Here is a 27,963-nt window from a genome sequence, read left to right on the forward strand (position 1 = left end):
TTTCTACGGAGGGTCAGAGAACTCTCGGATTTCATCAAAAATATCTTAATTTGCGTTCCGAAGATGAACGAAGGTCTTAGGGGTTTGGAACGACATGAGGGTAATTAATGACGGAATTTTCATTTTTGGGTGAACTAACCCTTTAAGACGTATTCGTGTTTACATGTACTGTTAGTGGCTACCTCTTAATAAATTTATACCAGGGGTGTCCAAACCTGTTCCTGGAGGACCACTATCCTGTAGAGTTTAGCTCTAACCTTAACTGAACACTCCTGAACCAGTTAATCAAGGTCTTAAGACTCACCAGAAACTTTGGGTAGGTTTTAGCTAAACTCCAGGACGTTGGCCCTCCAGGAGCAGGATTGGACACTCCTGGTTAATGCAGTGAATATTCAGCCTTCTCATCCTGACTTTACTACCATAGATATCCTAGTCAAACAACTTAAACTTGTAATGCACTACTCAACGTTTGCCCAGATTTACAGTCTGGAGGAGTAGATAGTAGAGACAGTCTGGAGATTTTGGTCACTCGAAGTCGACAGATTTTTTCAGAAAATTGCATAGTGTAAGGTGGTCACAAACACCAATTTATTAGCTTCAAGCTAGGATTCCACCTAGACCTGTTTGATATTTTTAGACAATTTAGAATGCATATTATTTTAATTTGCCATGCATATTTTAGAAATGAGGCACATGTTTCTGTGCAAGTTTGTTGTGTTCAGAGCAACTTGAAAGTCTGATAGTGTGTGATCCTCAGTCATTAAGTGTATCATTTACACACTCAGCAAGGGAATTTTTGTTGGTATTTTATCCATCAATTGTTGATTGGATTGTGCAAAGTAAGCATCATACATCTGATTGTGATTGGTTCAACTGCTATGTGGCCTTACATATATCAGCAGAGAGAAGGGAGTCATGTCATTGGAAGACAAGTAACATTCATTACAGAAAAAAATAGGGTCAATTATGATTTCATGCCAACTTTAAAAACACAGATCTTTATTTTAATATCTTTCAAACTTTATTGCACTGATTTAAAGAAATTGATCTTTAAATGTGTAAACGTCTTCTAAAAGTAATTCTATCAAAGACATTCTTGATTTTTCAATATAAATATTCAGCATTCAAGTGGAAAAAAAACCTATTCCTTGTCTTGCATTAAAAAAGATGTGATCAATACATAGCACTTAGCATCACTAAATTATAATAAAAGTACAAAACTAAATGTGAAACCTAACCCAAAATAAGTCTGTTTTTGCAACAATAATGGCAAATCAAAATATCAAATTATATTAGTATTTAAAACCTACATTAAACATCTCTCCTCTTAAAAGTGCTTAATGAATTAATGTAACATTTACAGCTCACACAAATGTCACACAACCTGATTTACGGTGTATTTTTAAGTGACCTTATAATTACTACAACACAATGCACATTGGCCACTTTACATATTTATGAGATTCAATGGTGGCAAATGCGAATGATTGTCTCCGAGATCAATTTGATCCAGCAAAACACACCATCTGTTTTATTTAACCCTAAATCCCTAAAGGGACAACACAGCAAATCCGATGAGGAGGTAAAGGAGCAGCTGGTTGGTCATGCTGTGATGGGGATGAACGGAAGACTTTTACAATTACGACAGCTTGAACAATGGAGTGTCTGTTCTGTAGTGTTTGACCAGCGTAATACTGACATGCCATCAGATGGGGCTGTTCTCGTCTCTGACCAGCGAGATGACACTGCAGTCTGTAGAACAATTACGCAACCGTGACTTTGTCAACATCTCACCGCTCGGACATTTCCCGTGGCCTCTGGAGAGACAGAAAACAAATGTCAGCTCCATTAACACAGAAAAGAATATCCAGCTACTATGTCATGTGGGTTATAGTGACATTCAGATATGCTAAATATTTGCTCAGACAACATGATTCTCATATACGTATTTCTAGGACGGTCTCCTTATCAGTGACTCCTGGTGTAGCTAAATCTGCTCTAATGGAGTAATCAAAAGGCAATCACGGGTAAACCTCAAACCACATTCATCCATGCAGTGCCAAAGCACATCATGTTCCTCAAGTAACTACGTTGCAACCACAGGTGTCAGTAAAGAGCACAGAATTCCACATTGTACATTATACTAGATTACAGTGCATTAATGCATTCACACACACCACAGTGACTGTAATGGGATTATAAAACACACCATACTGGAAAAATGACCAGAAGAGCATCAATATAGCTATAATTTGGTGATTTAAACTGTCCTGCTTTGAATTTGTGAACATTATTTCATATTATGAAATTTATATTTGATACCATTTTTTTTTTTTTGCACACGATGTATAGCATACATTCAAATTACAACCATAAATTTACACGCATTCAATAAAATACATTAGTTAGACATTTAATTTTCTCCAATGAATCTAAAGAAGACTGACAGATGAATCATGTCAAAATAATCATGATTTACAAAATCAGGATCTCATTGAACTCTTGTGCCTGAAAGTTTTGTTCAAGGAAAACTTTCAGTTTTAGATATTACATAATTTTGCTATAGCAAAGCAAAGCGTTTTATCGGTGGACAGCAGGGTAATTATATTAAAACTAAAAACAGAATTTTGTTTTAAAAAAAAAAAAAAAAAAAAGCAAAGCTAGTTGTCAAAGCAACATTTCTCATTTCATTTAGTTTAACTTGATGTACTAAAATGCCTAAAACTAATAGTGAAACAAAATGAATAAAAACTATAGGCTTTTAAAGAATAAAAACAAAAAGCAAATTACTAAAAACTTTAAAACTATAATGAAATCAGAAAACATAAAAACCAATTCAAAATGTTAATAAAAACAGAAATACTCTCTCAACGATACCAAAATAATAAATGTCCTATTGGGTAATACTAATCAAAAGTTCAAAACACACTTTGCAAGTGTGGGTAACGAGGCAGGTGCTTTGGCTTCAAAAGACTTAGGGCCCTATTTTAACGATCTAAGCTCTAAAGCGCACGGTGCAGGTGCACTCAGGGTGTGTCGGATCCACTTTTGCTAGTTTAACGACGGGGAAAACGCTCGCCGTGCCCGGTGCATGGTCTAAAAGGGTTGCCCCTATTCTCTTAATGAGTAATGGGTGTGTTTTGAGCATAACGTGCAATAAACCAATCAGAGTCTCATCTCCCATTTCCTTTAAGAGCCAGCTGCGCTCACGCCATTGCGGATTCGCTATTTACACGTCGGAATTTGCAAGCAAAGACTGAACACGTCTCCAAGTGGAGCTGCTCGTGCGCGAGCAAATAGGTAGCCTTATTCTGATACATGCAATGACTATCCATTATAATTTTTATATTTATGTAGCCTACACAATAATAATATTTTACATTGTAATCCTTTAATTTTTTATATTTAGCATGTTTGTATAAAAAGAGTACGCGTGTTGTGGACCTGCCTATAGGCGCATATTACTAACACGCTCTTTAAATAACAAAAAAAAAATGTTTTCAGTCTATTTCAGATGCCTCAAATAGCAACGCGCCAACAATGCGCCTGAACACACCTCGTTTTCAGACCAGCACGCCCATGAACACACAAATGGACGCAAATGTATTGGCTATTTAAACAACGTGGCGCAGGAAATGAAAATGATAACTACGTCGTGCTGAAACTAGCAAAAAACACTTGCCTGGCACCTGGCACGTGAGAGTACCTGCTGTCTGGGATGAGGTGCAGCGTGCGGTAGAGGTCAGCAGTGGAGGGCATCTTCACCGGGGCAGCTTTAGGGGTGGAGAACAGGGACTTGGTCACGAGCGGTGGAGTGGACTGCAGTTTGGCCTCGGGTTCTGTGCCTAGAGATACACACACACACGAACTGTGAACTTCAACCACAAAATAAATGAGTTTCACAAACAGAAAAGCGATGCATTTCACAGAATCAATCCACTGATCACCAGTGAGCAAGTGTCAGACGTGGGATGTTTTGTAGGCACACTCACCGACTGATAATGCACTGTGAGGTTCAGACAATGCAGGTCTTTTACGGTCTACAAATGGAGTCATGTTCAAAAACTGGGTCTTCAGCCAAGCAGCTCGATCTTCTTCAAATGTTTTCCTCTAAAGAGGGAAGAAAGTAACAGGAGTTAGGGGCTGTCCACGAAGAACATCTGCTTGAGTTAAAAACAGCCGGATGGAGTGTAATGATGCATCAACATTTCTGCAACCAAAAACGTATAGTGTTGGAGGGCCAAAAATCACAGACAATGGTTTAATTAGCTTCTTTTTTTTTTCCTCGGATGGTGTGTTTTGATTGTGTCAGTGTCTTTGGCATGCAAACAACAGACACACTGCATCAGGTAAACATGTCAGCTGTATGGATGTGAAGAGCTTTCAGTTTATTGTTAGAAGCAGCTATGGACTTGAACATGAACAGATGTTGAGTTAGTTAGTTAGCTTATTTATTTAGGCCATATCAGCCGCAAGGCTATCTTTAGGCAGATAAACAACAAGTCATGCAAATGACCAAAAAAAAATATACATGTATAAAAAGATATTTAAGATTAATACTAGATAAAAATTCTAAAATATATTCATAAAATACATGATACTTTAAGTGCATCAGCTAAACACATCTCTGAACATTAAAAACAGTGACAGTCCAGTCCTGTTTAACAGACATTGTAGTTTGACAAGGAAGGCATGTTGTTGGTGGTTCACCTTTTAATAAATAGCTTTGTGTCTTGTAAGTCTGGTATGACTTAAATGGCAACTTGATCATACCTAGATTTGAAATGAGTAATTTTTTAGATGTATACTTATTTCTGTGGCATTCATCCCATTCCATCTGCCTTCCAAAGAGCTTCTCGAAACCATTCAAGGAAAATTTGATTTCTAAATTCCTTTAATGTTAATTGTAATAAATGTATTTGTATGCATTCAGTACCTCGTGTCCCAGACGAATCGCAGCTTCAGTGAAATTCTTCCTCTCTCGCTCAAAGTTCTTCTTCTGCTCATTGAAGAGTTTCCACTCCTCTTTGAGGCGCTCTTTCTCCTCCAGCGTGTAGCAGTCGTTCAGCAGAGCTGCCGTCTCCTCATCGCACGGCGAGCTCAGCTGCTGCTGCAAACACACACCGCAAGCAGACTCAATACAGCCACACGTCTACAGGCTTTCTGCAAGCTTCATGAAGGAACGTTTAAGACCTTTTAAGGCCAATTAAAGAAGTTAAGGAACAAATTAAAGGGAACAGTGTATCACTATGTTCTCTAAATGTAAATGTCTGAGGAGAACACAAGGAAATGTATTAGAAGCACTTCAAAAATGGAAAATATCATTCCTTCATAACAATTTAACGAAAAAACTGCTTGGCTACAATATAGAAATAACTTTTACTTTACCTTCTGATCACACTACAAATATTGATGTTCTTCCTCAGTATTTTTGTCTTGTTTTCCAGTGCAAATATCTAAAGATTCCATGCAAAAATGACACAAGTAGTCTCGTTTTCTAAGAAATTTAACAAAATGCAGTGAATTTATGATTATGAAAAAAAAAACAAGACTTCTCAGTTAACAAGACTTAATATCTTCAGTTTACATCTCAAATGCAAAATGTATCTTCATTTAAGGTTGTTTGAACATTTATATTGGGAAAAAAGACAAGAATACAAAGAAAATGTAAAACTTTCTGCTCTGATTTAAGACCTTTTCAGGCTTTAATTTGTGGAATGGCAAATTAAGACTTTTTAAAACCTGCAGAAACCCTGATTTGGGGCAAGTGCAAACACACTATATGATCTATGTTTTGGCCCAATTTATGGAAGGGACCAGAGACACTGAACTGGATGCGCTCTAGTGCTGTCAAACGATTAATTGAATCCAAAATAAGTTTTTTTGTTTACATAAAATGTGTGTGTGTACATGTATGCATGTATATATTTAAGAAAAATATGTTTATATATTAAATATATTTATATATGATCTAAATTATATGAATATAAATATATGCTGTATTATATATATATATATATATATATAGATAATAGCATATATTTAGAAAATATTTACATGTATAGTTATATTCATATCATTTAGATCATATATAAACATAACATTTTTCTTAAATATATACATGCGTGCGTGTATTTATATATACACACAATAAATATACACAGTGCACACACATTTTATGTAAACAAAAACTTATTTTGGATGCGATTAATCATTTGACAGCACTAATCTGCTCATTCACAAAGGATCCATAAATCATTACACAAGGCAATACACTGACAGCCAGTTTGGGTCCATTGACAGAATCTGATATTGGAGGTGATGTGAAGTGAAGTATACCTTGTCCCCTACTGTACATTAGTGTTGAGTGTGAACAGACACTGACCTGCAGAAGCTGCTGCTGCATGTGGATGAACTCTTTACACTGCTGTAACTCCATTCTCATCCGCTGCATCTCCTCCTCGTGCTCCTTCCTGGACATCATCTCCTCTCCCTCGCGCTCCTGACACGCCACCAGTGACGCTGCAACACAAGCACAACCAGTGACATTCACGATCAAGTTACAAAAGAACGGACTCTAAAGAATGTTTTGTCTAGAATTCAACATCACTACAGTTTGCAAGAACAGGACCAATATGTAACGGATGAAATTTTAGAGCAAAGTGTAACTAGAAAAATGTACATTTACTAGGATCCTATATAATCTTTTATTTTTTTCCAAATTCATTTTAATGGTTAAATTAAATTTGAGTAATCAAAAAGCATGTCTAATTTATTGAAATCTTGAAACATACACAATTTACATGCGTTTTATTTTTTCTCAAATGAATTTTTGTTTTCGTTTTAATTTTACTGGATTCCATTTAATGATTTAATTACAATTTTAATAAATCAAAATGACATCTAAATCAATTGAATTCAAACAACTATTTATTTTTTACAATAATATGAAATAGTTTTTGTGTAATCAAATGACAGCATAAAACATTGACAACTGAATTAATCTTTTACAAATCACATGAAAACTGAATGTTACATGATGATTTGAAATAACCCTATTTGCGTCGACACAATTTTCCTCTTACATATGCATGTGTAATCAAGGTCTATTACAACTCACGTCTGTCCAATCATAAGAGCGATACTGCGGAGTAAAACCGGCCAGTGTTATTAGTTATTAAACTAAACCATGCATATTCCTATAAAAGATTATACCATTTGAAGTTTAGTTTTAATGAATGAGAAAGTTTTGTGTTTTATTTCACAACAGAGGCAATTATTGTGGTTGCACTGCTTAATTTTGACCATTTACTCCAGAAACATTTATATAGATCTGAAATTGCATTTAAGAAGGAAAGCAACAGCTACACGTTGTACCTTGGCTGTCGAGTCTCTCCATGTGGCTCTTGAGCTTCCTCCACTGCAGGCGGATGCTGTTGGTGAGCTGCTCGCGGGCCTGTTCACACGACTGCTCCAGAGTCTCTCTGCTGGAGTCACCAATCTCCTCCTCACCCTCAGACACAGCCTGATGATAAACGGACAGTTCATCCAAATATAAAAACTCTGTCAGTTACACGTCCTCGTGTCATGCCAAACCCATAAGACTTGAAACAAATAAAGATATTTTTAATAAAAACCTTTTCATTGAAAGTCCATTCCACCGACACAATAAGTTCATAAAGAGATTGTAAAAGTAATCCAAATGAATAGAGCAGTTTAATCCATTTAAAAAGACACATTCGCTTTACATGAACAGATTTTTATTTTTTATATAAATGTGAACATTGATCAACACATGTACTGCACATTTAGCACAAATATGGTAAATAGAAGCTCAACTGTATTTTTTAACCATATTTGATGAGCTCTTTGTATACTGATCAATGTTTATATATGAAAAAAAACCTAAAATGAATCTGTTCATCATATAAAGCTCATGCACTTCTCTCCGCTCGATTCATTTGGATTATTCTTACAATCTCTTTATGAACAGTAATCTGCCATGTTCCATTAAAATATCTTTGTTTATTAAAGATGAACAAAAGTCTTATGGCTTTGGAACAACATGATGGTGGGAAAATTATACCAAAAATAAAAAAAATAAGTATGCATGCATGTATATTGAATTATTTAATTTATATTATAACTCCAGGTAAGATTTTAGAAAGACATTTTCTGCATTATCTAAAGTAAGCCAAAAATCGCTAATTAGGTATTGGTCAGAGGTGGTGCCTTTTGGTTTCATGTTGCAACGACACTGTTTGATGCTTTAACATGCGTTGCTATTTACAACTTTACACAACATGTCATTGTTCATAGAGTGTGCGAGGAGACTTCTGACCTGCTCTAGGCTATCATCTGCTGGCTCGGTTTTGACGCAGGGTTTCTTTGGGCTCAGAATGGTGATCATGTCCTTCTTCATGTGCTGCAACACTTTTTTAAGCTCAGAGTTCTCCATCATCAGAGATCTCTGCCGCGTCTCATAATCACTCAGCAGAGCCCTGTACATCTCACCCTCATGTCTGACAACACAAGAGCAAATGTTTTACGCCGTGTTTCACTGTGAGAAATACAAATGCCATGTCAAACAGCCACACCAGCACAGGAGGTTACCTGGCCTCCATCTTGCCCGTCTTCCAGAGGCCTCTCTTGCCATCTGACCTTCCCACATGGTTTGAGATTTCAATGGCTGAACACAAATGAAAACAGAGAATATGGAAATACTGTAAACTTCAAATCTTTCTGGATTATGTGAATTGTGAATGTTTGCAGTCTAAAAAGGAAAATAAAAGAACAAAGTTGACATCTGGCTGCTTCACTGTATTAAAGCTATATAAAAGGTTGCCAGAAATGCAAGCTCTCACAGAGTTTCTTGTCTCTCTTGTCCATGAGCAGCTGGTTGAGACGTTCCTTTAGTTTGGTGCACTCTCTCTCTTTCCGCTTGGTGTCGTGGTTGTACTGCGTGGCACGACTAGAGATGATGCTCTGCAGTTTCTGTACCTGCATCATATTAATTACACATAATATTAAGGGTGCTGTATGATTATCATGCAGGATACATACACAGTAGCCTACACTAAAGCCTTAAAAAAAAAAAAAAAAAAAAAAAAAGTGAACAAACAAAAGATATCAACAAACTTGCTTTACAAAATAAACTAATATCTATCTATCCATCTGTCTATAGTATCTATCTACCTATATAGAGTTTATTTTGTAAACCAGGAGGCGTATTACAGAAAGTTTCTTATCTTAGGTCTTAACTTAACTTAATTTCGCAAATTTGTATTACAGAAGCAAATCTTAACTTGATTTGAGATTCTTATCCTATGTTACAAAATCCTATCTTATCTCTAGTTAGGAAATCTTAAATTGCACAATCAAGTCCAACACTCCACTCTCAGGTCTGTTACCAAGCAACCAACACTGCGTGAGCTGCTGATGAGGTAAACAAAAGCTACTTCACTTTGAAAATCCCCTTTTGCAAAAAAACGTAAGGCATTAGTCACTTGCACTACACCTGGTAATGCTCCGTGACGCTTTTGTTGGTCTCTGTAATGCTGGCTGCAGTTCCTGTTGCGTGGCAGTCTGTAATTACTTTTATAAGCGTTTTGTCATCAAAATGTAACATCGTCAGGGTCCTCCAAGAGTCTTTCTACCATTAAACATCTCCTTTCTTCATTTTCGATTATTAATAAATGGAATACCATTGTTGGACAGCGCAACTGTAAGCAGTTTTTCCACTAGCTTTCAAATAATTTTGAGGTTAGGACAGCTGTGGGGTTGCCCTGAAGTTAAGACAGTTTTTGTCAAGTTAGAAGGTTTCTGTAATACCCCTTCCTATCTGTAGTTAAGATAGGATAATGCATTTAGGAAATGCTGTTCTGTAACAGCTTTTGTCCTAAATGTGGTCCTAACTGAAGGATATAGTTAGGATATTTCTGTAATATGCATGCATATATATATATATATATATATATATATATATATATAGACTAGAATATAGTCAGTGCATGGTCATGTACAAGGTAAAATCGTCCCTGTTTCCAGCAGGTATTGAAGGGATGGTTTACAAAAATATTTTGTAACCAATCAGCTTTTGGTCAGTCAATGGCTACCAGCAACTGGTTGGTTACCCACATTCTTCAAAATATCTTCTTGCAGGTTCATTTTAAGTGAACTAACTATCCCTTTAAGATGCATTTTTCTTTATCCAAAGTATGGTCGGCCAATATGCATTGCCGTTTTCAACTGGTATTAACATGCACCTCTGACACGTCTTTTAATCACTTATGATCGCTTCCTCATAACACGTCCAGTAATGATTACATGTTAAGTGAGAGGCGATTAGGTGGTGCTGTCTGGGACAGACAGCGTTTCCACTGCAAGCGATCGGGTCACATTTGCCTTAGACACCACAGATCATGACATTCTTTTTGTTGACTTTTTACCACTTTATGTTAACAAAAGAAGTGTCATATAACCCACAACTTAAGAAAGGAGTGACACAGGGCTCATTTTAGGTCAGCCAGGTTACACGCAGACACAGTGGGCACATATGGTGGAAAATACATTACAATTTTGTTTCTCAAACACAAAGTTTGAAATGTAAAATGCAAAAAAGCAGTTTAGTTGAAAGAAAATGCTGGACCAAAAGTACATTAGCAGATATAGGGCAACATGATGGGGTGCAGTTGTCATGCCTATAGGACCATGTGAATTAAGTTCCTCTTACTTCCTCTTTCTCAGACTTGAGGCAGTTCTGTAAGGTTTTGATCTTCAGCTGTAGCTGTCGCTCACCCTCGTGCAGGCCTGAGTTCTCTCTCCTGGTGTGCTCCAGCTGATCCTGAGACACAATTACACAACAGTAGTAGAAATTAAGAGTAGGCTACTTGTGTTTTTTGCATTGAAATTTTACATTACGAACAACACTTTCCTCTTATTTCACTATTTTATAGATAAATTAGTAAACTCAGCACCACAGCACTGTGCAAAATAGACATTGAATGTGTTACTGGTGAAAGTAAATAAATAAAGTCATCCAGCCTGCAACTGAAACTGAGACAAATTCGTATATATTTGCAGCATTATCAACCATTTAAAATTAAGTCACCATTAGCAAGACACCAAAACTTTGTGAAATCTGGTGAAAAGGCATTAATTAAAAAAAATTAATATTCACAATAGAAATCTTCCATACTTTTACAGGAAGATTTTACTTATTTCCCTGACTATTCCAGGCCTGGAAATCACATTTTAAAATTCCTTAATATTTCCAACCCATTGTTTTGTCTGGAGTAAATGTAGAAAGCGGAGTACTTTGAGTCTACAGTTGCTGTGCTGCAGATGCTCGAGGTCACTGCCGTTCTTCAGCTGCTGCGTCTCCAGCTCATGTAGGGCACACTGAGCTCTCCTCTGCAGCTGCAGCACTTCATAGAGCAGGTTCACAACCGGCACAGCGCTCAGACTGCCTGATTTAGACTCGAAACTCACTCCAGTCAAGCCCAGCGAACACACCTCCTGAGGAGAACCAAGACAAACAGATCATCTGCTTTGTCGTCAATGACAGGGAAAACTTTGTTATTAACAAGTTATGAAATTATGTTTTATGGTAGACATTTCAAATATTTTTTTATTAGTAGAGTGACTTAATATGCATGACTGATTCAACAGAGCAGTCAAGACAACAAATTAAATTTTGGTTAAATTAACATTTAATGCAACACTTAATTCCTATGCAAACTGACATGCTAGTAAAAAGTCAGAGAACTTGCATTGTCCAGTCTGGACCCCTTTTAACTGTCATTATTTGTTAGTTAAATTACTTACTGACATCTTAGCCATTTTTATATATCACTCATCTTGCGCAAAATGACCGTAAACTCCACAGATAATGTCCAAATAAACAATTTACAGACATATATCCTAAACACTAAATTCCCGTTACTGATATGCTTTAAACCATGTCATTTTAGGTCAAAGTACTGGCTGGGAGTCGATGACCTCTGATGGATGAGAATCGCAATATGGCCGCTCAAAAACCACAAGCGGTTTTACCTCAGTTTATAATTCTATGAGCAATCTATTAAGAAAATAGATCAGGGTTTATATTCTTTGTACCTTTTTTGTAGTGCATTAATATCCATCTAAACAAGAATAAACAAGGTGGAAACATCTTGGTTATGTAACTTTGGTTCCCAGAGTAGGCAATGAGAAGCTGCGTCATTAGCTGACTCAATGGGAATACCTTCCAGGAGTTACTACAGTGTAATACTACAGAGTGTCTGCCAGTTTATGAGCCTGTGAAACATATGCACACAATGAGAGAAAAATAACATCTGTTCAAACAGATAAAACCTGGGAAGCAAGAGTGAAGTCAACATCCAGATCATCAAATCTGATAAAAGTATGCAGAGAGGCCCAACCTGCCGCCACACAAGTATCCTCTAAAGTTGCATCCTTTGATAATGCCTGAGAAGGTGCAACGCCTCTAGTAGAGTGAGCTTGAATGCCAAGAGGCGAAGATGTGCCACTCACACAAGTCGCATTTTTCACCCAATGCAACATCAGTTGTTTCATAGTGGCAACACCCTTGTCGCAGCCACCAAACACACAAACAGCAGATCAGATTTACAACACTGGCTCATGCAGTCAAAGTTAATCAGTAACACCCTCAGGACAAAGCATATGCGGTCTCTCATTCTCCTACGACTCAAAGAATGGAGGAGAAAATGACTGCAACAACATCCAGAGAGCAAAATGAAAGAGAAGCTACTTTTGATATGCAACCTAGCCGGCCGCAACAAAACCATCACTAGACTGGAAGCAATCGCCACTACATACACCTTGAGTGTAACTCTTGAAGGAATGCCAGCACTGAACCAACAGGGCAGGGATCCAGACTGTGATTGTGCTCTCTGCACAGTGACGCAAAAGCACCACTTAAAAGCGTAGTAGGGTATCTCCATTATCTCTGGTCCAAAAAAAAAAAAAAAAAAAAAAAAAAAGTAAGAGCCTGATTCAAAGACTTAACCAATAGTTTCCACATTTCTTGCCAGTGATCCCACATGCTGCCCCGAGCCTCAGAGTGTAAGGGTTTGACCAAATACTCACACTTGCGGTTTTTGCACTTGACCACTTGTCTACTTACATGATGTTATGTATTTCCTGTATTTGGCCCAAGTGTTCAAGTGAGCATGAAGACCGCAAGTGTGTGCAGAACTTTTCATTACCCGATGGGACACACTTAAGAGTATTGTAAAAATGCAAATGTTTACAGAGCTTTGTTGATTTTCAATTGCATTTTAAAATAAACTTCTAAACATCTGTTCAGTCTCTGTAACACATGACAGTTTAGTAATTTACATTTACATTTACATTTAGTCATTTAGCAGACGCTTTTATCCAAAGCGACTTACAATTGGGGAATACATCGAGCGATTAATCTTGAAGAGGCAATCAGACATACGAAGTGCTTGCAACACCAAGTCTCAGACATTGTTCAAATAAATACAAACTACCAAAGGAAGGAATAAGTAAAGAATTTTTTTTTTTTTTTTTTTTTAAGTTTAGGATGAAGTCAAGTGCTGTCGAAAGAGATGAGTTTTCAGTTGTTGCTTGAAGATTGACAGGGATCCAGCATTCCGGATAGAGGTGGGAAGATCGTTCCACCAGCCAGGAATGGTGAATGAGAATGATCTAGAGAGTGATTTTGCGCCTCTCTGTGATGGTATCACGAGGCGTCGCTCACTAGCAGATCTCAGATTTCTGGAGGGGATGTAGTTTGTTAATAGAGAGTGCAAGTAAGCGGGTGCTGAGCCAGTGGTTGTTCTATATGCAAGCATCAGTGTCTTGAACTTGATGCGAGCCGTGATTGGTAGCCAGTGCAGGGAGATAAAGAGAGGTGTAACATGGGCTCTTTTGGGCTCGTTGAAGACCAGTCGTGCCGCTGCATTCTGAATCATTTGTAGAGGTTTGACTGTATTAGACGGAAGTCCAGCCAGAAGAGCATTGCAATAGTCCAGCCTAGAAATGACAAGGGCCTGGACAAGAAGTTGTGCAGCATGCTCTGTCAGAAAGGGCCTGATCTTTCTGATGTTATATAGTGCAAACCTGCAAGATCGAGCAGTTTTGTAATGTGGTCTTTGAAGGTCAGCTGATCATCAAAGATTACACCAAGATTTCTGACCGAAGTTGATGGGGTTATTGTTGATGAACCTAACTGGATCGTGAAGTCATGCTGTAGAGTCGGAGTGGCAGGGAGGACAAGAAGCTCAGTCTTTGCCAGGTTGAGCTGCAGGTGATGTTCTTTCATCCATGCCGAGATGTCCGCCAGGCAACCTGAGATCCTTGCAGTTACCGTTGGATCATCTGGTTGAAAAGAGGTAGAGCTGTGTGTCATCAGCGTAGCAATGGTATGAGAATCCATGTGCCTGTATGATGGGACCCAGTGATGTAGTGTATGTGGAGAAGAGGAGGGTCCAAGAACTGATCCCTGAGGAACCCCAGTGACCAGTGTATGTGCTTTGGATACCTCACCTCCCAGGCCACCCTGAAAGACCTACCAGTGAGATAGGATTCAAACCAGCGAAGTGGAATGCCAGAGATGCCCAGTGATGAGAGGGTGGACAGGAGTATCTGATGATTGACAGTGTCAAAAGCGGCAGATAGGTCCAGCAGAATGAGGACTGATGATTTGGAATGGGCTTTTGCAATTCGCAGGGCTTCAGTGACCGAGAGAAGCGCAGTCTCAGTTGAATGGCCCCTCCTGAAACCTGACTGTTTAGCATCCAGTTTGTCGTTCTGTGAAAGAAACAGTGAGACTTGGTTGAAGACAACTCGTTCAAGTGTTTTCGCTATGAGCGGAAGGAGAGACAGGTCTGTAGTTTTCTATAAGAGAAGTGTTTAATGTAGGTTTTTGAGCAGTGGGGTTACCGAGCCTGCTTGAACGCATAATGGGGAAGTTACCTGTGAGTAGGGATGTGTTGATGATGTGTGTGAGTGCAGGTAAGAGTGTGGGTGAGATTGCTTGGAGAAGGTGTGAGGGGATTGGGTCAAGAGGACATGTTGTAGGATGGTTGGAGAGGAGAAGCTTGGATACTTCAGCTTCAGTGAGTGGACAGAAAGAAAAGATGGGAGTTTTAGCAGTGGATGTGGTAGGGTGAGGGTCCTGTGTGCGTGGAGGTGAAAACTGACCACTGATTGATCTAGTTTTGTCTGTAAAGAAAGTGGCAAAGTCATCAGCTGTAATAGAGGTGGAGGGAGGAGGTGGAGGGGACAGAGGAGGAATTAAATGTTCTGAAGAGATTACGCATGTCTGGAGCGCTGTCGATCTTGTTGCGGAAATGTGAGGATTTGGCAGTGTGGACTTTAGCAGAGAAGGATGTGAGCATAGACTGGTACCTACTGAGGTCCGACAGATCGTTTGATTTGCGCCATTTCTCTCTGCCGCTCTGAGTGTAGTCCGATGTTCACGAAGAACCTCGGATAACCAGGGGTTGGAAGGAGCAGCCCGTGCGGGCCTAGAGGAGAGAGGACAAATGTCGTCTAGACAAGAGGTTAAGGTAGAGCATAAAGTCTCAGTAGCTGCGTTTACATCCAGAGATGAGAAATGGGTGGGTGAAGGAAGAGGAGGATACCACAGAGGAAAGATGGGAAGGAGAAAGGGAGCGAGGTTTCGTCTAAAAGTAACTGGTAGGGGTTGGTGGCACAGGAGAAGCAAAGTGTAATGTAAATGTAATGAAGAAATGGTCCAGTATGTAGCGGTTGTACCAGAATGTTATCTGCAGTACAATTGCGTGTGTAAATTAAGTCAAGTTGGTTGCCTGATTTGTGCGTGCTAGTAGTGGTAAGGTGTTTGAGATCAAAGCGAAGCTAGGAGTGCATGGAAGTCTGTAGCATAAGGCTTGTCTAGGTGAATGTTGAAATCACCAAAGACTAGGAGTGGAGTGCCATCCTCCACGAAGAGGACAGCAGCCCGTCCAGCTCCTCTAGGAAGGTGGCTAGAATTTGGCTAGGGGACGGTAAATGACCACGATCTGGAGTTTTATCGGAGCTGATACAGTAATGGCATGAGATTCAAATGAGTTGTAATTGCATAGGGAAGAGCGGGTTGAGTATTTCCAATTGTTAGAAATGAGCAGACCAGTGCCTCCACCCGACCAACTTGCCGGGGTGTGAGAGAAAGAGAGATTAGTAGAGAGAGCAGCTGGGGTTGCTGAGTCTTCTGGACGAATCCAGGTCTCAGTCAAGCCCAAGATGCTGAGCGTGGATTTTAAAGAAAAAGCAGAAATGAAGTCAGCTTTGTTGACAGCTGACTGACAATTCAGAGACCCACAGAGAAGGAAAGAGGTGTAGTGAAGGAGGTAGAGATAAGGCGCAGGTTAGCAGGATTACGTTGCCGTCTGCGTGGGACGTTAGGCGTGGTTGAGAGAGAACCGGAATAGTTTGGAAACACATGATAGAGGTGGCAGGAAAGAGGATGGAAAGCGGAAAGTGTGTAAGGGAAGGGGAAAAAGAAAAGATACTTAAGTGTGTCGCTCGGTGTCGTTGCTCGGTTAAAGTCGCGCAGGAAAAGTCGATGGTCTTTACCCTCGTCGGTCTTCACACGAGGAGGCTGAACGCTTCCGCTGATGCTTCGCGTCAGCGCTCGGACCTCTGATAAATACAGATAATGTCCAAATAAACAATTTACAGACATATATCCTAAACACTAAATTCCGTTACTGATATGCTTTAAACCATGTCATTTTAGGTCAAAGTACTGGCTGGGAGTCGATGACCTCTGATGGATGAGAATCGCAATATGGCGCTCAAAAACCACAAGCGGTTTTACCTCAGTTTATAATTCTATGAGCAATCTATTAAGAAAATAGATCAGGGTTTATATTCTTTGTACCTTTTTGTAGTGCATTAATATCCATCTAAACAAGAATAAACAAGGTGGAAACATCTTGGTTATGTAACTCTGGTTCCCAGAGTAGGCAATGAGAAGCTGCGTCATTAGCTGACTCAAATGGGAATACCTTCCAGGAGTTACTACAGTGTAATACTACAGAGTGTCTGCCAGTTTATGAGCCTGTGAAACATATGCACACAATGAGAGAAAAATAACATCTGTTCAAACAGATAAAACCTGGGAAGCAAGAGTGAAGTCAACATCCAGATCATCAAATCTGATAAAAGTATGCAGAGAGGCCCAACCTGCCGCCACACAAGTATCCTCTAAAGTTGCATCCTTTGATAATGCCTGAGAAGGTGCAACGCCTCTAGTAGAGTGAGCTTGAATGCCAAGAGGCGAAGATGTGCCACTCACACAAGTCGCATTTTTCACCCAATGCAACATCAGTTGTTTCATAGTGGCAACACCCTTGTCGCAGCCACCAAACACACAAACAGCAGATCAGATTTACAACACTGGCTCATGCAGTCAAAGTTAATCAGTAACACCCTCAGGACAACGCATATGCAGTCTCTCATTCTCCTACGACTCAAAGAATGGAGGAGAAAATGACTGCAACAACATCCAGAGAGCAAAATGAAAGAGAAGCTACTTTTGATATGCAACCTAGCTTCGGCCGCAACAAAACCATCACTAGACTGGAAGCAATCGCCACTACATACACCTTGAGTGTAACTCTTGAAGGAATGCCAGCACTGAACCAACAGGGCAGGGATCCGGACTGTGATTGTGCTCTCTGCACAGTGACGCAAAAAAGCACCACTTAAAAGCGTAGTAGTAGGGTATCTCCATTATCTCTGGTCCAAAAAAAAAAAAAAAAAAAAAAAAAAAGTAAGAGCCTGATTCAAAGACTTAACCAATAGTTTCCACATTTCTTGCCAGTGATCCCACATGCTGCCCCAAGCCTCAGAGTGTAAGGGTTTGACCAAATACTCACACTTGCGGTTTTTGCACTTGACCACTTGTCTACTTACATGATGTTATGTATTTCCTGTATTTGGCCCAAGTGTTCAAGGGAGCATGAAGACTGCAAGTGTGTGCAGAACTTTTCATTACCCGATGGGACACACTTAAGAGTATTGTAAAAATGCAAATGTTTACAGAGCTTTGTTGATTTTCAATTGCATTTTAAAATAAACTTCTAAACATCTGTTCAGTCTCTGTAACACATGACAGTTTAGTAATTGTGGTGCTTCTAATAAAGTGATAAAATGCACTTGTACAAAATTAACATGCTCATTTTTGCACCAATAAATGTTCAACACTTTGTTTTACTGCAAAATTTGATGTAATATCTAATTATTAATATTACACTAAAAAGCTTGCCACAAACTCTCGCGAGATCTCAGCAAAAAGTCACAATTTATTTGCAGACCATGATGCATGATAGGATACACTTAGAGTGGACACTTAGACTCTCAAGTGGTTCAGACTGCAAGTGTGGGTATTTGGACAAGCATTTACCAAAAGCATCTATGGTCACATGTTCTGACATTACTAATAGAGTTCAATGGAACTTGCGACCATAGTTAGCCAACAATGCTTTTGGGAAATGCTCCCTTGATCTCCCAAGGAAGCTCCTCCAGAAGAGACACCAAATCTGAGAACAATATGGTGAAATGGCCAAAATGGTGATACCAGCACTCTGTCCTCCCGGACCCTCATAAGAACTGCCGGAAGCAGACTTATTAGTGGAAAAGCACTCAGATGGACCATCGGCAGCACATAAGCCAGAGTGTCCATCCCCAGAGGCAATAGAGGAGACAGAGAGAATGAAATGGGGCAATGAGACGTCTCGCTCAAAGCTAACAGAGCAGATCCACTACTGCCCTGTCAAACCTCTGCTAATAAATAAATTCATTCCCCCTAGTGGTTTTACCTAAGAGACCACTGATGTTGTCCATCCTGATGACTACATGACTAAAAAAACCATCACCTCCATGTAATTTATGTGCCACGTGAGATGATCACCTTTCCAGACTAAATAGACTGGATGTTTTTCAAAAAAACTGCACAAGACATTTATCATCGCCTTGCAGTGACAGATTTTGCCCAAAGGCGCAAACCGCCATCCTTTTTCAGCACTAGAAAATACTGAATGTAGAAACCAGATTCCCTCTTGGGAGGAAGCATTTTCTCTACAGCTCCTATCTTCTTACAGGAAGTGTATTTTCTGCCATAAAATCTGAGCTTCCTGAGCTTCTGTGGCGAGTAAGGCGGTCAAACTTGTTGAAAAACTAAAAAGCTTCTCTCGAGGCCACAAGAGGGTGCATGGAGCAAAATATTACTAATGCATGTCTCTTCAAAGCAATAAAATAACACTACCATCTTTGAAAAAAAAAAAGAAAAAAGTGCATAATGTTTAAATTGTTTATAAACCAAATATAATTAAGTTGCTTAGACAATTAGAAATAAAACAGCATCATGTATGTATATATAGTTTAATACAAAGGACTGAAAAACCAATCATGAGATGCAGTGGGATGGGGAAAAACCGGCATAAAGTCTTGAGACGCGTTTTAAAAAGTTGAACTTGCATTAATTTTACATGGCTTTCTAAACATGCGGCTCTATTGTGCGAGACGCGAGTGCAACGGTGATAGATGTCCCTCTAGAAAATGCGATAAATAGGTGTTCTGTGTGAACTGCTTGTTTTCAGTTTTGATGTAAACAACATCTTCAGCGCTGCATCTAGTGGTTTCACTGTATAGGCTAAGAAAAACATTACAGTGCAATGACAATTGCATTGTCATCGCAGCTTGTGTGCCACTGATAAGGCAGCCTGATGCACACCTAAAATTCGAATGCAATGTTTTGCATTCAAATGTGGATTTTTATTTTAAATTCAACGAATATTTGAAATTGAAATATTTATTTTTGACAGCCCTAATGGTGAGCAATGAGGGGGGTAGTGCCAAAATTGGATAGTGCACCTCTTTTTGGTTTGCAGAACCCAACAAGAGACATTCAGCAGATGTTCTGCCAAATTAACAGAGAGGCACCAGGAATTTTACAGCTGAAGCCTGTGAAAGAGGATCACGGAGGCTCATGAGAGCAACGCAACTGCCAGACAGTGCTCATATCAAAGAAAGCCTTCTATGTCTCCAGTCAGTGCATGAGGAGCGTACCAAAACATCCTGTGCCTCTGTCTGTTGCAAGTCTTCCCAAATGGGACCTTTAAGTGGCTGAGCAGCAGGTAAAACCCATCCCATAATGTCAGAAAGCACAGACTGACTCGAAATAATGGGTTCAGTATGCACCATGGTGGCAATGCTTCTTAAAAGTACATCATCGTAAACTTCTATGCTCCATAGGCATTGCTGTGTGGCACGCAAACAAAAAGATTGTTGTTCAACACATTGTCCGAGATGTGAAGTGGCAAAACTAACAGAACAAAATCTCAAGAGACTGCAAAGAAAAAGGAAATTGTCTGAAGGGGGCCCGTCCTCTCTTTTGTTACCCGTTGTTCAGCAGCATGTTTTGTGTATATGAAAAGTCAAAGACAAGAAAGGGTAATCAGGAATCAAACCAGCCTCTTCTTCCATATACTTAAAGGGATAGTTCACCCAAAATTATGAAAATTATATTAATTAATTACTCACCCTCATGTCGTTCCAAACCTGTAAGACTTCTTTGGAACACAAATTAAGATATTTCTGATGAAATCCGAGAGCTCTCTGACTCTCCCATAGACAGCAAGGGTCCTACCACGATCAACGCCCAGAAACGTAGTAAGGGGATCGTTAACAGTCCATGTGACATCAGTGGTTCAACCGTAATTTTATGACGCTACGAGAATACTTTGTGTGCGTTTTGGAGAATATCACGACACATGCACGTGCTCTCCTTTAAATGTAAACAAGCTCCATGCACATTTGTTGTTTATGCGCAAGAAAATCGCGCATGCATCATGATACTCTCCAAAATGGCGCTTTATGGTGATGTGGAGGAGAAGAATTCTTTCAGCCTAGGGTGAAGTCATTATGTACATTAAAGTCCACGTGAACTGGAAGTTGCTGCCGACTTTCAGTATAGTGACATATTTCCAACTGAAACGAAGTATTGAGTAGAGGGCGGGGTTTTATTTTAGTGCTCCTCCTTTCCAAGCCGTCAAACTTACATCATTCCAGAGTGGAAGCAAATGTTCAGATTTTGATTAAAGATTACCAAGACAAACCATATTTTTCATTGGATGAACTTGGATTAATTGTTCACCTTAAGACTAGAAATGTGCGCTAACAAAGTAAACAGAGTCAATTTGGATTTCATGAGGACTTTAACAGCAAATTGGGACATATATAATGTAATTTAACGGAGAACTACGTGAGCGGCGTGAGCCTGTAGCGTGGCAGGATTTTGAACAGCTTCTTGAGCTGGGCGCCGCGGACAGCACGTGGTCCCACTGCTGTGCATGTACTCACAGAACACAATATGCTTGAATTTTACATTTAATTTATCACGGCATGTGTCACAACACTCAAAGCTCTAATCCAAAGAGGGACTCATTTCCTTGGAAAGAGTGTCGCTCTGAGTACTGCCAAACTCCTCAATACAGCAATAGAAAGAACACTTTCCCCAGGCGAAAGTGCAAACTCCACCAGAGATACACATGACACTTGATCTGGTGAGAGCGCAAGAAAAGGGAGCAATCCATCGGCTGACTCTTGATAGCCTCAAGCTCAACATTGGATCTCCAGGACCCACGCGTGGGTCTACTTACATGATGAACCAGGACCACAAGGGATGGCTGATTTTCCAATAATTCATAAAGAGGGCCTTAAATGAAGGACTTCAGTGTGAAATTATTGCAATGTGAGATATTCAAAAAGCCATTAAGTGTGGCTTGAGCATGACAAAGACCCAAACTCTTAATGCACTTATTGTGTGTCCTCACTCATGGTGAAACAAGGAAACAGAGAAATGCGAAGACATAGCAGAGGGAGGCGGTAGCACAATCAGCCAATGAATCCGCACCATTCTGTACGGACTTCAAACAATCGTCACACCTGGAGGGTGTTCCCATAGGTTCACTCGAAGACAGGAACATTACTCTAAATAATCTTAAGAACTAGAATTACGGTGCCTTAAAGGTACAAGTACAGCTGCCCTGTCCCTCAGATTTATTAAATGGGACTGAAGCACCACTTGCGCTGTGTGTTTGATGTTACATGTGCAAGACCACAATAAATGGAGCCTTGTGGGGACAAAGTAAACGCTGTAATAATGTCACTCTTTGCTTTGTGTTTAATGCTAGTAAAACATACATTTAAGTCCATTAAAATTGTTACATTATCCATGTTGCTTTATTTTTCTATCACCAATCAGATGAAAGATAATAGATAGTTTAACCCCTGAAATCATCATATCCAACATGTGAGCAACTCCTCTTGTAGTGTACCTGATTGATATATGCGATGCACTGCGATATGTTCTCCTCAGTGCAGAATGCACTTAACATGCTGTAAGAGGTTTTGGGCAGAGCCATGGTGGAATGCAGCGAATGGTGCAAGTTTTGCCTGGAGGAAGACATGCTGATCCCAGAAATACTGGAAAGCTCTTTGGTGTCTGTGCAGAAGACAAAAGAAAAGGCAGAGCCTGGTATTACAGCCTGTCGAAACTAGACATGTCTAACGTGACTGTTTTAACATGGTGTTGTGTAGCCTGGGAGCGTTTAAGTTGAGGAAAAGCTAAATAAATAAATAAATAGCTAAATAAATAAAAGTTAATAATAACAGAATGCATAATAATAAATAATATAATACCTACATGCATACTTCAGGCAGTAGTGTTGCCCAAGATATTTAATAAAACATTATGTGGTGCATTTATATATTTGTTAATGAGATGAAAATTGATAAAAAAATAAAATAAAAAAAGTTTAATAAAATTTCAGGATGGTCAGATGATGTGTGAAATTTGGTGAAGATCAAACTAATGGTCTTGAAGTTCGAAAAACAAAGTTTTAGACATGATAGTTCAAAACAGCCGAAAATCTAGTCAGAAATTGTGCAAAAATTGAAACCATGCTGGTTTTGACTATGCATTCAAGCTGGCATTAATCCAGGTAAAAAAAATAAATAATTCTAGGCCTTAAGCCGCGGTCACACTAGACTATGAGCATGCGGAATTGTTTCACATGCTGCAACGGTCGTGATATGACGTCACGCTGTGCAGCATCTTTTTAAAAACTTAAAATTCAACACATAAATTATAATACATCTATTCCACTTTCCTGCAGCTCTGCAGTTTTAAATTTATGTTCTTTTAATTCAGATAGGAGGTCATGCTGTGACGTATCGATCTGCCATTGGTCATATGATATCACGAAATGCGAAACTTGTCGTACGGGCTTGTGTTTCCGGTCTGACGCATGAGTATGAGTATGAATGGAAGTCAATGGAATAAAAAAAGTGCAGTGTGACCGCCTCTTTACAGCTCAAATGTTACTAGCCTCGACATGAGTGCAGATTTGACCTGTTGGTGGTGGTAGAGGGTTTTAGATAAAGATATAAAATCTGCTATGGTAATAGCAAACTGTCCTCCATCTATGCCAAATTTCATAATTTCCCCAACACAATAGAGTAGACACAGCAATAGAGTCAAATGTGGAGGAGGACAAGGATAAGACTAAAATACTTTAGTAATTGGCCCCCAATTAAAATAATAGTTCACTGAAAACAAAACTTTTGTCACTATATATTCACCCTCATGTTGTTCCCCAATGAGTATGCTATTATGTCTCCTGTGGAACACAAATTCAAGCATTTTTTAACAATCTTCACAAAGCTTTTTTCCCCATACAACAACTAATGCACATATCAGTTAATCTTGCAGATATGGTCACTATAAACTTTTTTTTTTAAATGGAAAAAAGCGGCATGAAGATTCGTCAAAAATTACTCTTTTGCGTCCATGGAAAAGAGTAATAGCATACAGGCTTGGAAACACATGAGGATTAAATTGACAATTTTCTAAACTATTCCTTTCAACATATTACAGAACAAAAAAAAAAGAACAGGTTGAATCATTATTTAATACTGTAAAATATTAAATGAATACAAACACTAGGTTCAATATAACGCAACGTTTCACAGATTATTTACAAACCGTGCTCAAATTAGCTCAGTCTCTTAACAAGATCAAGCCGACTCCGTTCGCAGAGTTCCAGACACAACATTTCCATGTTTGCTGCTCACCGAGAGATGGATCTGGCATCATTGCAGGAGTCCACCAATCTCCCATGTCAACCTTCAGCTCGGATGGGATTCTCCAGCGTCCCGCTCATCCAAATGAGCTGCAAGGCTGGACACAAGTGGCTAGGCCAGAGACAGAGGCTAGCACTCAGCCATCGCGCCTGAAATAGAAGAGAGGAGCACTGGATTACACAGCAGAAGGCCTGTGAAGCCGGATTAAACAGCCGTGGAATTCCACTGCAGGATTACCAGAAGCGGCGGGGGACGGAGGGGGTGGAGATCGCAGAGCAAGACAAGCATAGAGCACAGGAGGATTGAGGTGTCATACAAGTGCATTTCCCCCCAAACCAGTTAAGTGCAAACCCCGCCCCACAGCCCATTTCATTGGTTAAGTAACTCACACAGACAATTGTCAAGAAAAGGTAAGGTAGAAAAGGTATCTTTACAGATTCAGTTCAGACATTAGAAAAAAAACATGGATGCATCTAATCGCGAAAAACAGTAAATACTTTGAGGAAGTGCTACCAACAACACAACTGTGTAGTAGACATTCAGCTCTGCAATTAACATGACAAATGAAATGGGTTTGTGCCTAAAAAACAAAAAAACAAAAACTAATAATAATAAAATAAGTAAAAAAAATTATCTATTGTTAATTATCTATACATTTTCAAATCAAGATACATTTACTTGAGAAGAAAAATGACTTAAGATATAATACTTGTTTTCTGAAAAATGTATCAAAATTAAGCGACTATGCTTAAAATAAAAGAATCTGCCAATGGGGTTAAAAAAAAACTAAATTCAAAAGGAAAATGAGATGGTTTTATTAACCCATTGGGATATATTGTCAATAGAATGCTTTATATTTTATTTTATGTTAAGCAAAGGAGTTATGACTAAGGCCCAAGACACTGTCCCTTTTACCCTCCTGGAAAATGAATGTATTTATCCACACCATTAAATCCACTGATATTTGCAAGGTACAATCTGTAAATTCTCGCTCTCTTTTTTTTTCTTTCTTGAATTAAGTAAAAATGCATTCAATTTACTTTTTTACTGTTGTGACAAGTTTCCATTATGCATATTTACCAAAACATGTGTGTAAATACATAAAGTAAAATAATTAAGATATATAAAGGTGAATTATGGGTTTCAGTTTTCACATTGTTTGGTGAACAAGGATGTCTCCACTTCCTCTCTCTTTCCTGTCCATACTCCACTGTCCTACTCAGAGAGACAAAACTAAATCCAAAAATAAATTGTGAGAGATCATAAATGGCAGGGTTTGGAAAAATCCTATTTGAAAAAGTATAAGAAATTAGTAACAGATGCCTATCTTAGCAAACACCAGTGTTATTTTCACTGGGTATCTGCAGGTTTTGTAGTTATTAGATTTAAAACTTAAGACCTTTTGATGCCACTTCAAGTGAAATTTAAGACCATTTTCACAGTAACAAAAAGGCCCTATTCTAGCATTTCTAAACTTTTTTTTGACAGGTCTTTCCCACCATTTTGTGCTAAATTTTCTAATAAGAAAAAAAAAAAAGTTTATTACTAAGTTCATTATTATTTAAAAAAATAAAAACTTTTCTGACTACCCCAAGTATGTGGTTTCAGTGATCTGAGCACAAAAAGTTTTAGACCCGATTTTTCCTTTCCTTTTCATATGCTGTTTGTTCTGGCATACAGATTTATGGATGTATGAACTAATATGTTAATAATTAATCCTCTATGCTCTGTTGCTTTTCCTTATGTTTTAAACTGTACTTGGTTTTCAGTACCTGTTATGATGTTAAACAAAAAACAACACTGCTTGCTGTAGTCAAGGTCATTCTGTTCTGAGAGGCTCGGGAGGCGGAGAGCGGTTTAACAAGAAGATATTAGCATGTTTAGGGAGAGAGCAGATAGGGAGTTTATCTCCATGTCAGCAGCTGGAGCAAGATTTCACAAGAGCTCTCATGGATGGGTGGAACATTAACTTAGATAACATTACTCATATTGCATATTTAAAACATGGTTGTAAAATATCCTGTTCCTCAACAAAGGCCAGAATTGATCACCTCAGCAGAGTTACAGAAGCAATACAGGAAACTAAACAGTTTTACTCCAGAAAGAGTGCAATGAATCTCTCTTTACCTAACGACATTAGAGCAAAGCAACCACATTCAGTCGGACTGTTTGTGTTTTATCACTAGATGGCAGAAACGTGCACTGCGAGTAATACACCCAATTTCACTGCATTTGAATATGAAGAATTGTGCCATCACTAGTTAGCGACACCAGTTAAATCTGATTCTAATATTCTCAGTTCTAACATTACTTATTTGAAAATCATATTTCACACACATCTATTCGCATTCAGAGGATGCAGTGGGTCTGTTTTCAGTCAACTACATAGACAGCATTTTTTGGGCGGATTTTAACACGTCTCTTCACACCTAGACGTGCTGTCTGTGTAGGCAGCACACGACAATTAGAGACACAGCCGGAGTTTCAGCTTTAGCACAGCGGCTAACACACACAGTCACACAGACTGACTTACAGCAGCTGCGGCTCCACGGATCCAAGAAACAGACCGATGAGGTTTTTCAGACTTATCCGTGTTTAAAGTGTTTAAAGATGCCGTGTGTTTGTGTGAGATCGCAGTGCGAGTATTATTCACCTGCCCTGAAGCGCAGGCGATGTTTGGATGATTTGAAGTGCACCTCTGTTCTTCTAAATAAACAAGCTCGACTCTCATTGGCCAGTCTGTTGTCAAGCAACCAGCAACTCGCCATTTGATTGGTTGGACCATCCTTCCCACCTGTCTGTTACAACACGCAACAGGTGCTTAACGCCTTCCTACAGAACTAACTAAACAATAAAATACACAAAGAAATTTTATTGATTTCTCAATTTACTTGATTTTTTTAAACATTTATTTGTTATATTATCTATTTAACCTATATTCACTCGTCTTTTATTAACTGATTTATTTATTTATTATTTTTTTTATTTATTCATTTATTTTTTGCTTAAAGTATTTCTTCTGTATGGTCGAAACATGGAATATTAAAAAAATACTACATTTACATTTAGTCATTTAGCAGACACTTTTATCCAAAGCGACTGTGCTGTCAAACGATTAATCGCATCGAAAATAAAAGGTTTTGTTTACAAAATATAGCCTATGTGTGTGTACTGTGTATATTATATATATATATATATATATATATATATACACATACACACACGCATGTATATATTTAAGAACAATATGTTGTTTATATATTAAATATATTTATATATAATATAAATTATATTAATATAAATATATACATGTAAATATTTTCAAAATATATACTGTATGTGTGCATTTAGGGCCTATATATACATAATAAATATACACAGTGTACACATATATTATGTAAACAAAAACTTTTATTCTGGATGCGATTAATTGTTAGACAGCGCAAAAAAATAATCTCTCTCTCCATAAAAATTGTATGCACGTTTTTATTTATTTTTATAACTTTTTATTAATCGCTTTGCTCCTAAATATTTAATGTTGTGTCCTTAATACTGTTTCACCATGGCCTATAACCTACGTTTTACCATGTTTTACAGCAAGTGACTGCTTATCTTCTGCTGACGTCATATTTTCAGGCGTGCACGCGCTTGATAGTTAATCAAGAACTCAAGACCAAAGTCTGAGCTGAGAGAAACTTGATCATTTTTGTTTTGTCAGTTTATTGACAAAGTTGAATTGCTTTCTGAGTTTACCACTGTTTGCAGAAACCATATGAACAGAAGAAAATGCATTCAGTCACA

The 27,963-nt window shown here is 38.6% G+C and overlaps 1 protein-coding gene across 6 annotated transcripts; it reads right to left on the reverse strand.

Moving 5' to 3' along the window:
- Positions 1 to 785: 785 nt before the first annotated feature.
- On the reverse strand, positions 786 to 26,926 carry ssx2ipa (synovial sarcoma, X breakpoint 2 interacting protein a). 6 transcript variants are annotated; one of them, XM_058760929.1, is made up of 15 exons: positions 26,696 to 26,869; positions 24,154 to 24,311; positions 22,356 to 22,522; positions 11,317 to 11,517; positions 10,733 to 10,843; positions 8,865 to 9,000; positions 8,614 to 8,689; positions 8,342 to 8,522; positions 7,378 to 7,525; positions 6,386 to 6,522; positions 4,937 to 5,110; positions 3,993 to 4,110; positions 3,683 to 3,845; positions 1,700 to 1,817; positions 788 to 1,607 (listed from the first exon to the last, which is right to left on the reverse strand). In XM_058760929.1, the coding sequence occupies exons 2-14, from the start codon at positions 24,197 to 24,199 to the stop codon at positions 1,706 to 1,708; spliced, it is 1,770 nt and encodes a 589-aa protein (XP_058616912.1). In that variant the 5' UTR covers positions 24,200 to 24,311; positions 26,696 to 26,869; the 3' UTR covers positions 788 to 1,607; positions 1,700 to 1,705. The 6 variants fall into 6 exon arrangements, with proteins under 6 accessions (XP_058616915.1, XP_058616912.1, XP_058616930.1 ...); XM_058760947.1 differs by having other exon boundaries at positions 789 to 1,607; positions 3,707 to 3,845; XM_058760932.1 differs by having other exon boundaries at positions 786 to 1,817; positions 4,937 to 5,107; positions 26,696 to 26,870.
- Between the last annotated feature and the right edge of the window lie 1,037 nt (positions 26,927 to 27,963).

The sequence above is a fragment of the Onychostoma macrolepis genome, chromosome 02, assembly GCF_012432095.1.
Source record: "Onychostoma macrolepis isolate SWU-2019 chromosome 02, ASM1243209v1, whole genome shotgun sequence".
Taxonomy (NCBI): Eukaryota; Metazoa; Chordata; class Actinopteri; order Cypriniformes; family Cyprinidae; genus Onychostoma; species Onychostoma macrolepis.